Genomic DNA, 12342 nt, shown 5'->3' with positions numbered 1-12342 from the left:
AGCACACAGCGAGCAAATTTTAGCACAGTTTGCTAGACAGAGTAATAACTATGCCAAAGTGACTAAGATCAGTCTCTATATCACTAACTGAAATAAATACCCATATTAGCAAACCAGCAATAAACAGTGTAAATGAACGTTAAATGTATTGTAAGTTATGCTACTACTACTGCTCTGGTTTAGAGTGCACTCTAAGGGATTGGCTCGGGTATGGTGTAGCGTCTCCTAAGAGGTACCTCTTTAACTAAGCAAAAGCGCAAAGGCCTTAGGGCAGAAACTGTTAGGGGCAGTTTTTAGTCCTCACTTTTCAGCCAGCTAAAGGTTGGGGCCCAGTAACCATTGATGTGCTAACCAGTAACCAGGCAGTCAGCAAGGCCTGCAGTCAGTACTAGAGCTATACAGTAGCTGGCTCAGTAGTTCCTAATGACTTAGGCCATTATGGTGGTAGCAAGTAGTGGCCACAAGGCCCTCTCACCTGACCTAGCGACACAACAACAGAGGTCCCTCCGATCACGTGTCAGCTCACTCTGGATGCCCATGGTGACTCCAATAGGCAGCACAGCAGATCTGTATTCATGTAGTGGCTCTGTCCCTCAATGCACAGGTAACCGCTCTGCACTTTCCAGGTGTAGGCACAGCAAAGGGGCTCTTGGGCGGCTCTTTCTCCCCTTCTCTCTGATACAGACACACAGCAGGAACCTTCACAATTCCCCTCTCCATGCTACACTGCGACTTTCTTAAGGATTTGCCTGTCAAAGTTCTGCTCTCTCCTCCTCTTTTTAGCAGGGCTAGCTAGGGGCTGTAGTGCATGCCCCATTGACCCTATAGGTAGCGCTGGCCAGGGGAATACATGTCCCATCTGGCTCCTCTCCTCCCCTTTGATTGGTCCCTGTGTCACTGCTGTTTAACAGGAAGGGGGGTGGGATCAAGAAGGAGATTACATAGAGCCTGTAGCTGCCCTCAGCTGCTGCCATAAAACCTTTAACTGCACAGGGGGGTTGGGGGAGGTTGTAGACAAGTGAATTAGGGGATAGGTTGGAGAGCGAGGGGGGGGGGGGGGGGGAGACAGAGCACTTGGCTACATGGACCTAGAATAATTTATGCTGTTTTGAAGGCAAATGTGGTCACACCAAATACTGATAGAATTTAGATTTCTCTTCTGTACATTTTACTTTCCATTTTGTTAATTAATATATATAAACTATTACCACTTTTATTTCTGAAAGCATTCTTAAGTTACAGCATTTTTCACACCTGTCTAAAACTTTTGCACAGTAGTTTATTTATATATTGTATGAATATACTGTATATATCAAAGTTGCAGCTGTCAGGAGGTTATGTGATTGAAAGTCGACATGTGCAACTTGTTTCAATCTGAATACAAATTCAGACAGATTTTTGGTGATTCAGAGATTGGGATGTATCCAAATCTCTGAAAGAAATAGTAACGAATAGTAACAAATTTTGTTAAAATTCATTAAAATTATTTTAGTTTATTCATTTTCTAAGAAATTCCAAACGAATAGAATTCAGATCAGTCGAATAATGATCGACTGATTCGAATTCTGTGTGAAGAATAGCTGGTTGTTAAGCAGTGGGCCGGGAAGCTGGCCGCCGCGTCCTTAACCACTTAAGCCCCGGAAGATTTTACCCCCTTCCTGACCAGGGGGTATTTTGCGATTCGGCACTGCGTGACTTTAACGGACAATTGCGCGGTCGTGCGACGCTGTACCTAAACAAATTTGACGTCCTTTTTTTCCCACAAACAGAGCTTTCTTTTGGTGGTATTTGATCACCTGTGCGATTTTTTGATCATGCGCTATAAACAAAAAAAGAGGGTAAATTTTGCAAAAATCTCCTCCCCCTTCCGCACGCGTTACATCCGTGGACGGGACTTCTTCTTCTAACCAGAAGAAGTCCCGCCCACGGACGTAACGCGTGCGGAAGGGGGAGGAGATCGTGACGTCACCCGCAGTCCCTGTCAGCAGAGCGTGGCTCTGTTCATCTTGTTTGCTGATATCGCCGTTTTTTCTTCTGAATCAAGTAAGAGGCTGTCTTGTCGTTTCTCAATAAATGTGGTATTACATGCATAATACGCTACGATCCGCCTTTTGCTTTTTCTGGGGAATATCATTACCTGAACTTGGGAGAAGGGGATACATGTAAAGGTCCGATGATCCAGTGTGGAGATTTGACTATGCTGATTATTGAATAAGGCTGCTTACTCTCAGCCTTCAGGTGAAAGGCTAGAACCACTGGTGGAGGATATTGGCACTGAGTGTGAGCACCTTGTATCTGGATATTGTCAAGCACTGTGCACTTTTTCCCTTGGCTTCTCTTGGACTTTTTAACCCCTCCCTCCCTTATTTTTAAGATGTAACACAGCGATCTTTTATGAATGATCTTTCATGAATGATTTTTAGATATTTATTGACCATTTGAGCGCTGCACTTTTTTGCTTGTTTGACTTTTTAAGGTTTTCTGTATTTTTACCTTGGTGTTAGCTGCTTTGTAATATTTGTTCTTTTGCTTGCGCTGATATATTTTTCTGTTAAGCCCATTGAATGGCCTGGATGATCCAGGAAGAGATAGATCTTGAAGAAGCTCTTGAGCCCTTGTTCTTTCCATTAAAAGAGACAAATAGATACTCTGACTGTCGGAAGGGAACCGTAGCTTCCAAATACTGCTTGATGCAATTACCCAAATCCAGCGGGTGGACAGGTGAGCCCTCATCCTGCCTGAAGGTGGGCAACACAATTTCTGCATTTTCATGAAAGACAGAGGTAACTTTGGGTCTTGCATCCAACATAGGAATTAGGACTACTCTGTCCGGAAAAAAGGTCAGGAAGGGCTCTTGTGCCCCTAAAGCCCCAATCTCAGATACCCTTTTTGCCGATGTAACGGCTTCCAGGAAAAATGTCACCAACATCAGCTCTTTGATGGTAAGAGGCTCAGTTGTATCACGAATGCGTTGAGCTAGGAAGTCCAGATTTAGGGAATCTTGGCTTCTTCTGGGGTCTGAGTCTTACTGCTCCCTTGAAGAATTGACGCACCAGAGTATGGCTAGCCCAAGAAATTCCCGTAAACGCTGAGATGACCGATACCTGGACTCTGAGTGAACTCACTGAGAGTGGAAGATCCAAACCAGATTGCAGAAAACTCAGCACATCTTGGATTTTAATAGACAAATGAGGGTCAGGCCTTGCGGCTAAATGTGAGGAGAATCTCGACCATATCCTTTCGTACACTCTATTAGTTGAATTTCTCCTAGCACTCAAAAGTGTAAAAATAGCCTCCTCAGGGCATCCTAAGGCTTGTAACCTTCTCCTCTCAACAACCACACCTTCAGATGTAGCCGAGCAGGATTCAGGGGGCTCCTGGGTTAAGTCACAGGGCTTTATACTTCTCCTCAAAGTTACAGCCACGCTGGAAGAACTTTTTCTGCAAATGCTTTAACACATTCTATTTGTAATGATATACAGAAACAAAACTTGTGGAAAGGAGAGTCGGGCTGGGACCATTTCGAGTGTTGGCTGGCTTAGTACCGCGGCTCCCTGCTGGATTTGCATAGACCATCGAGAGAGAGGTACCAAGCACCCTACAGGAGTTCCCATTATATGTTGGATGCCTGTATTTACCTTTATCTGGTAAGCGTTTAGTGTGCCCACAGCATGCAGCACTAATTGTGGAAGAAGTCATAGAATTGGTGGTGGATTCTTTTCCTGCACTTGGCACCCTAAATTGGACTTTCCTGTTTCTTTATGGACACTATATATTAACAGATAATTTGCTGTTTTTCATAGACAATATTACTTATTGTTTATTGCCATATATGTAATTGATCTATATGATTTAATTTCTAGCACAATTTACGGCTATTGCTTTTCACTATTCATAGTTTGATTTATTTCCAATATGTCAATTTAGCGCGGCTCTTCTTTGCATTTGTCACACATGGACTTGCCTTCAGGGACACGGGCGCGACAACCCCAACAACCCGCTCTGTCTAGGTGTCGTGAGGGTCCGGCTGATGCAGACGCCTTCTTATGATGCTGGGAGCCCGACGGGGACCTCGGAGCTGATTTTGAAAAAGAGTACCGGTGATGCTAACTTGACCGACGCTCATTCCTGTGTGAGGAGTGTCGAGCATCCGATCGGGAAGGGCTGTAAAACAAAAAGAAACAAAGCGGACACAGATAGGGAGCCAGGAACATAAATAATGCTCCAATCCCCCCTTAACACACCCCAGACCCCCAAAGCCCTGAGTACCTGTTAAGGGTGGGCTGACCACAGGAGGGCGGAGAAGTTTCCATTCTGGCGCTGACCTGCAGGGATGAGCTGGACAACGGGATCATGGAAGGAAGAGGGAGGGGGGACTCCCATAACCCTGGAGCCAGTGTACTCACCAAGAACAGAGAGGCTTGAACGCAGAGCAGCAGCAGCAGCAGAAGATCCGAATACAGCAGCAGCAAAAAAACAATCCTCCTGCAGCAGAATGTGTATAAACACACTTTGCTGACACTTGGAGGGTTTTTAAATATGGCGCCCGCTGATGTCATCCAGCGGTGCCGCAAATAGCTACTGCGCATGTGTCGAGCCACTATTGCGCATGGGCGGAAACCAAGCCTTGTTCTGAGGTGCTCGCGTATGCGCAGTAGGCCAAAAAAAACGGCGGCCGGTCAGGAAGTGAATGCATACCGGCCCCCGGACCACTAGCCACCAGGGAGAGCAGGAGAAACCAGGTAACACGCAAAAACACTGCCCTGAAATAACAAATTAGCTGCCATGGAGAAAAGTAAACACAGTACTCACTGCGGACCACTAGCCACTAGGGATCCATTAGCCACCAGGGATGGATGAATATATACACACCGGACTTTCATATGGGGACAAGCCACCCGCGGCAGCTGGGTTCACTGGCCAAAGCTGCATGTAGAAGATCTAGCCCCACTCCATACCCCCCAGCAGCTGGGGCTTATTGGAGACACTCAATACCATACTGGCAGAGTTATCCCTCTCCAGGGATCCAAACGGGTAGGATACAGGTAATCCTTAGGAGGACAAAAAAGGAACATGTGTGCTGAACAGGTGCAAAGATTTATGGGAGTGGATGTCCTATAGGGTAGGTTTGGAGGCGGGACTTAACCTGATACGTATGCTGCCATGGAGTCTGTCAGGAAAATTAGATTTTTTTTTTTTTATTGGGAATTATATAGTAGAAAGTGAAAAATATTGTTTTTTTTTTAGAATTGTCGCTATTTTTATGTTTATAGCACAAAAAATAAAAATCGCACAGGTGATCAAATACCACCAAAAGAAAGCTCTATTTGTGTGAAAAAAAGGACATCAGTTTTATTTGGGTACAACATTGCACAACTGTGCAATTGTCAGTTAAAGTAACGCATCGCAGAATCGCAAAAAAAGGCCTGGTCATTAAGGAGGAAAATCTTCAGGTCCAGAAGTGGTTAATGTAAATGAACAGAAAGCATAATAATGGAAGTCAGCTTACCTTTTTGTTCTTTGTCCAGACCACTGATGTCTTCTGTTTTGGAATCCAGCATAAGCTGTAGGAAGTCCACACGACCCTGTTGATTAAAACATACCAAGCAGACATGATGACATACATCACATTAATAAAATATAAGGCAGTAGCAGATCTGTATTTTTATGCCACCTTTCACCCTCATCATAAAAGCAAGCATTGGGCAAAACACTGCATTCATATATACATACTGAGTAGCTCCTGTGTCTGAATTTAGTTTTCTGGATACAGCTTTCAGAAGAGTGAATAATCTGAAAGACTGGATTCACACTTATGCACTTATGTTGTGGAATGTTTTTGATGTACAAAGCACATCATTATGCATTGACATTCGTTGCCATTTCTCTTCAAACTCTTTAAAATTGCACTGATGGACATGACCTTTTTTTGGTGATTGCATGTCCCCGTGCTGCATGTATGTGAACTAACACAATAAAAACATTAAAAACCTCTGAATGCTAACAAGTGCTTTCAAATGCATATGTGTGAAGGGGCCCTCAGGGAAACCTGCAAAGAGGGAAACAGGTAAGCTGCCATAACTGACCTCCCCTCTGGCTCACATGCTGGTGTCATTACCTTCGGAATAAAGCCCAGTACACATGTACCGATTGTCGGCCGTAAATATTCGGCCGCCGACCGATCGGCCGATTGTAGGCTTGTTAGTATGATGCTTCTGACAGCTGACAGCGCATTTTCGGCCGAACAGAATCTGTCATGCAGACTTTAAAATATTTGTTGGCCGTCACCAGAACGGCCGATTGTTCGCCAGTCAGTACAGAATTCGGCCGACAAACAGCAGATTAGCAAGACTGGGCATGCTCAGAAAAGAAAAAACACACGGAAAGTTAACCATCACATGACATCACTTCTGCAGTCGGCTGTTGTTGGCCGACAAAATTCATGTGCAGTCTTTATCACTTTTCAACCGACAGGACAGCACCGGACAAAAGACGGCCGATCGTACGGCCGACATTCGGTACGTGTGTACGGGGCTTTACTGAAACAAATATGCTGAGAAAAGAGATCTGACTTCACTTATGACGCTTTTGTTCTATGTCATCAAACCAGAAAGGATTGAAGCCATTGATTTACCATGACAGCAAACATTTTTAGAAAGAAGCCAGGAACAGTAGGCTACCTATTTCTCCTCGTGCAACTTTGTTTTAATGCTACAAACAATTTTTGAAAACCAGCAGCAAATGAAACCTGCTTTGGATACAGTAGTAAACAATTAAAACCCCGGTAAGATTATATATACTGGCTGTTTCCAGTATCACCTGGACTTTTTTCCCCATTGGAAGATTTACCCCTCAGTTCTGGTTCTATGGCAACTCAAATTATTTGGAGTTCCCATCACTTTTGTCTCAGTGGCCTTGATTGCCACCAGCAGAAATATAGAGGGTAAATCTACCCAGAGGGGACACAGACAACAATAAAAATCTGGCAGAGAGAGCACAGTGTACTAAAAACACCCTCTGTACACATTTTTGGGTGTACGTAACACGCCTTGCGTTTTTTTTTTTTTACGCCTTGAGTTTTTTAAAATTTTGGTGTCAGTTAATCATTTATAAATACCTGTTAATACCGCCAGTTTCTCTGAGGCCCTTTTATAATGGGGTAACCACCATCCAGTCTGCTACAGCCAATGGCCCTTCCTGGTTCACTGACAGCTCTGCCCATTTAAAAGCTGAGGCAGGGACCCCCTGTAACTGTACCTTACAATTTTTGCTGGCCAGCTTGGCCTGTTACAGGAAGAGGCAAAGACAGGAGCAACAGGTAATACATTGACGTAATACTGCTGTGTTATTGACAGACTACATCATAAATGGTATTTTCTTATTTATTGTGGCTATACAGTAGTTGTACTCTAAATCTTCTCAAAAACATAGCGTGTGTAAAGCCATATTGTTAACACAATATTATGGCACTGATCATCTCAGTATACACGTTATTTATTAGTAGGGAGGACTTACTGAGTGGTCTCCTTTCTGACGCTTCTCCTTGAAACTAGTAACAGCATTCATGTAGAAAGTTACAAACTCTTTTGGAAACACGGTGACATTCAGCCCCTCCAGGATAGGACGAAGGAATGGGAAAATAACTGAAAGCAAAAAAGTCATGTCACTCTAAGATCATTTTTTTTTAATGCAACATATTTTCAGTATTTTAAAGTTTGGCATAATGCAGGTGTTTAATTTTTGTATACAGAGCTTGATTATTAATTTTATTTTTTATTACAGGTACTTATATAGCGCTGTCAATTTACGCAGTGCTTTACACATATACAATATCCATGGAGGGATGTACAGACCTCTACAGGCAAGACAATGGTACCCAGACTGCCATTAGATATCGGATGAAACCCTGGGACCCATTGTCAGACCCTACGCTGGTGCAGTGGGTCCTGGGCTCCTCCTGGTGCACAAGAATGCCCAGCCCCATGTGGTGAGAGTATGCAGCCAGTTCCAATGAATGGCCCCCACACACGCCTGACCTAAATGCAATAGAACACTTCTGGGACATTATGTTTCGGTCCATCCGACACAGCCAGGTTGCACCTCAATCTGTTCAGGAGCTCAGTGATGCCCTGGTCCATATCTGGGAGGAAATACCCCAGGATACCATCCGTCGTCTCATTAGGAGCATGCCCCGACGTTTTCAGGCATGCATACAAGTAGGTAGGGGCCATACAAACTACTGAGTACCATTTTGAGTTGCTGCAATGAAATTTCAGCAAAATGGACAAGCCTGCTGCATCACTTTTTCACTTTGATTTTCGGGGTGTCTTTGAATTCAACCCTCTGTAGGTTGATAATTTCCATTTCCATCAAATGAGGTGGCATCCTTTCGTTCCTAACACATTACCCAGTCCATATTCATATAGATATGCAGCATGATATTTTCCCCATTGAGATCTGATGTATTTTCAAAGTGTTCCTTTAATTTTTTGAGCATTGTAAATTATTACTTTCACTGTTTCACAGTATAAATGAACCCCTTATAGTAGCGATTATCTGCTCTTTTTGTACTGTAAAGGGCTAATTTTTCCCCATTATGACAGGTGATACAAAAAAGAAAAGCATGCTGTTGCTACTAAACATCTTAGGCCTGGCCTGGTTCACACCTATGTGTTTTTTGGTGCTTTTTGCAGAAACGCACTACAGTTAGTTTAACATGGTCTCCTATGGGACAGGTTCACATCTATGCTTTTTTCAGCTGCTGCTTATTTGGAAAGGGTCAAGGACTTTTTTCAACACAAAATGGTGCTTTTTTTGCTTTTCTGGTTCAATAGACTTCAATGGAGAAGCGGCAGAAAAACATGTAGTCCACAGACTGTGAACCTTACTCTTTTGACTATTTTCATGATCATGATTATCATGATCATTTTCCTGGACTGTATCCTGTTGCATGTCTGATGTCTCTGAAACTGAATATTCACCTAAATGTATGTTCGGCCCTTTGGTGATGGGGGGGGGGGGGAGGAGGCGGGTCATACCTGTGGCCCCCTATATCAAGAAGCTTGACCACTACTGCCCAAGCCTAAGCCTGTATTGTTGGTGTGCATTGAAATATGTTGGTGGCAGGCAGCCTCAGTACTAGCAAGGGAGATCTAGGCATATATGTAGCAGGCCCCTTCAGGGGTGAGGGCTACAATAATAAATTTGCCAATGTCTCCACCCAGGACAGGGCCCCTGTGAGCAGGAGGGATTTCCTTCCTGCGAAATTAACCAGTAATCTAACCAAAGTAATTGAGAAAAGCAAAACTACTGCAGCCAGCATAAAACATTTACCATTAGTATACAGATACACACCAGTATGGAAGCATCACCAGTATGGAAAAATTGTTGCATAATAAAAGATTAGTAATAGTGCATGCATCCAATGTAGAAAACAGGTAATATCAAAAAAGGGTACAGCAGGAGTCAGTTTAGAATTCTGCACATAAACTCTGGTATATATACTGTAGTTAATAGAGATACCTACAGATGAATGTTGCAGCAAAGTCAATTTGCAGGAGCTCCTAAGGATGACCATGATGTGGCCTCTATCTTGGTTTTGAAGACCTAAAGACAGTCAGTGGTGATGGGGAGATCCTCCAGCCCATGTCCGACTAATCTAGAACATAGCTTTTCACCAGCAAAAACTGTGATGTGATGCTGGAACTCAGGGTCAGCCTATCTACTCTCCTTCTTAGTCCCTAGTAACTTCTAATCTTCCATGCAACCGGACCTCTAACTTCCTACTGGGCTGTTGGATGCCTAACCTGGCTCTAGCCTAAGCTCTGAGCTAAAACTAGCTACAGAATCCCAGACCAGAAGGGACAGGGTTAACTAAAATAACAGGAGCTGTATATAGATTCTATTGCAATGAACCTGTTCATCCACTAATATACTGGAAGATGACCACTACATACATACAGTATAGTAAAACAGACCAAGCTATCTGGCACTGTGCATGTCACATAATAACAATAGGACAAAGACTTGTCTTTCACTAGGATTCATATCAAGAAGTTATGAGTAGGGATGATCGAACTTTTGAAAAGTTCGGTTCAACCAGAACACCCGAACTTCACGAAAGTTCGGTTCGGATTTCAGAACCCCATTGAAATCAATGGGACCCGAACTTCTGTAATCAAAAAACACAATTTTTAAGCCCTAAAACCCAATAAATGCCCCTAAAAAGTGCCTAGGGTTCTGGGTCATGCCCCAGGGACTATTAATCACACAAAAAAAAGTTCTTAAAAATTGTCGTTTTTGATAGATAGCCAATTATTGAAAAAATTAAAAAAAAAAAAAAAAAGAGATTTCTTTGGATTTAGTGTCTGGGGGTTCTAAAAGGTGTACCTGTGAAGTTTCAGCTCTGTAGCATGTCCAGAACCAGAATTACAGCATACCAAACCTTCAAAAAGGACTTTTTTGCTTAACCGCACCTTTCTTTTGCTCCTAATCAACGGCTCAGCCAATGTGTATGATGGGGACATATTGCAGTGCACTGGGAACAAGATTAGAGGTTTTTTTGGAAAAAGGTGCTGTCTCTTTAAGTGTGCATATAATTAACGGGTGTATTTCCACAATGGGGCTTTTATTACCAAATGTTTCAAGAAGTCCAAAGATGTATGTAATTGCACTTTGTTTCATGTAAAATGGTGTTTGGTGCACTTTAACTTGAAATCTCACAAGAAACAGACATATATGCACGGATACATTGAGGGTTAGGGGTAGGGGCCACAATGTAGTGCAGAGTGAACAAGATTAGAGATGTTTTGGATGAATACTGTTGTCTCTTGACTTTGAATAGAAGTAAAGGATGCTTAAAAATTGGGCATTTGGTGGTGCGGACGATGCCTTGACACCATATCCCTATGAAAGTGCTGGTAATGAAAGCAATAATTGCCTTTGTAAGGAAAAAAATTACAATGATATGCATCTGTGTGACAGGTGCGCAAAAATTGTTGTTTGGGTGTTGGCGGAGCCATACCACTGTAAGCCCAAAGAGCTGGTGTTGAAGAAGGCGTAAAAATTATGAAGGTGTGCACATGTGGAACAGGTGCGCAAACATGGTAGTTTTGGTGTTGGCGGAGCCTCCCCACCATAACCCCAAAGAGCTGGCTTTGAAGGAGGCCCAAAAATTGTAAAGGTGTGCACCTGTGGAACAGGTTCGCAAACATGGTAGTTTTTGTTTAGCATAGCCTCCCCACCTTAACCCCAAAGAGCTGGTGTTGAAGGAGGCCCAAAAATTGTAAAGGTGTGCACCTGTGGAACAGGTGCGCAAACATTGTAGTTTTTGTTTTAGCATAGCCTCCCCACCTTAACCCCAAAGAGCTGGCGTTGAAGGAGGCCCAAAAATTGTAAAGGTGTGCACCTGTGGAACAGGTGCGCAAACATTGTAGTTTTTGTTTTAGCATAGCCTCCCCACCTTAACCCCAAAGAGCTGGTGTTGAAGGAGGCCCAAAAATTGTAAAGGTGTGCACCTGTGGAACAGGTGCGCAAACATTGTAGTTTTTGTTTTAGCATAGCCTCCCCACCTTAACCCCAAAGAGCTGGCGTTGAAGGAGGCCCAAAAATTGTAAAGGTGTGCACCTGTGGAACAGGTGCGCAAACATTGTAGTTTTTGTTTTAGCATAGCCTCCCCACCTTAACCCCAAAGAGCTGGTGTTGAAGGAGGCCCAAAAATTGTAAAGGTGTGCACCTGTGGAACAGGTGCGCAAACATTGTAGTTTTTGTTTTAGCATAGCCTCCCCACCTTAACCCCAAAGAGCTGGCGTTGAAGGAGGCCCAAAAATTGTAAAGGTGTGCACCTGTGGAACAGGTGCGCAAACATTGTAGTTTTTGTTTTAGCATAGCCTCCCCACCTTAACCCCAAAAAGCTGGTGTTGAAGGAGGCCCAAAAATTGTAAAGGTGTGCACCTGTGGAACAGGTGCGCAAACATTGTCGTTTTTGTTTTAGCATAGCCTCCCCACCTTAACCCCAAAGAGCTGGCGTTGAAGGAGGCCCAAAAATTGTAAAGGTGTGCACCTGTGGAACAGGTGCGCAAACATTGTAGTTTTTGTTTTAGCATAGCCTCCCCACCTTAACCCCAAAGAGCTGGTGTTGAAGGAGGCCCAAAAATTGTAAAGGTGTGCACCTGTGGAACAGGTGCGCAAACATTGTCGTTTTTGTCATAACCAAAATGAGGTTCTGTGAACGTAAAGAGAATGAGAGGAGGGTTTGAGGGTGGCACCATGGTCCAGGCTTAAACTGAGGCTCAACTGCCACATCACAACGATAGCCTAGTCTACAAGGCCTGCATCAGGTGC

General features: G+C 43.6%; 1 protein-coding gene across 1 annotated transcript in view; it reads right to left on the bottom strand.

Moving 5' to 3' along the window:
• Positions 1 to 12342, bottom strand: part of LOC309551353 (cytochrome P450 3A9-like) — a 140762-nt gene that overhangs the window by 46925 nt on the left and 81495 nt on the right. The window contains exons 8-9 of the mRNA XM_082251906.1: positions 7516 to 7643; positions 5510 to 5585 (exon numbers count right to left, since the gene is read on the bottom strand). Coding sequence (XP_082108032.1) covers positions 5510 to 5585; positions 7516 to 7643 — 204 coding nt within the window. The remainder of the gene's footprint in view (positions 1 to 5509; positions 5586 to 7515; positions 7644 to 12342) is intronic.

This window comes from Pelophylax lessonae (assembly GCF_965119305.1).
Source record: "Pelophylax lessonae genome assembly, chromosome: 3".
Classification (NCBI taxonomy): domain Eukaryota; kingdom Metazoa; phylum Chordata; class Amphibia; order Anura; family Ranidae; genus Pelophylax; species Pelophylax lessonae.
This window is presented reverse-complemented; position numbering and strand designations above follow the sequence as displayed.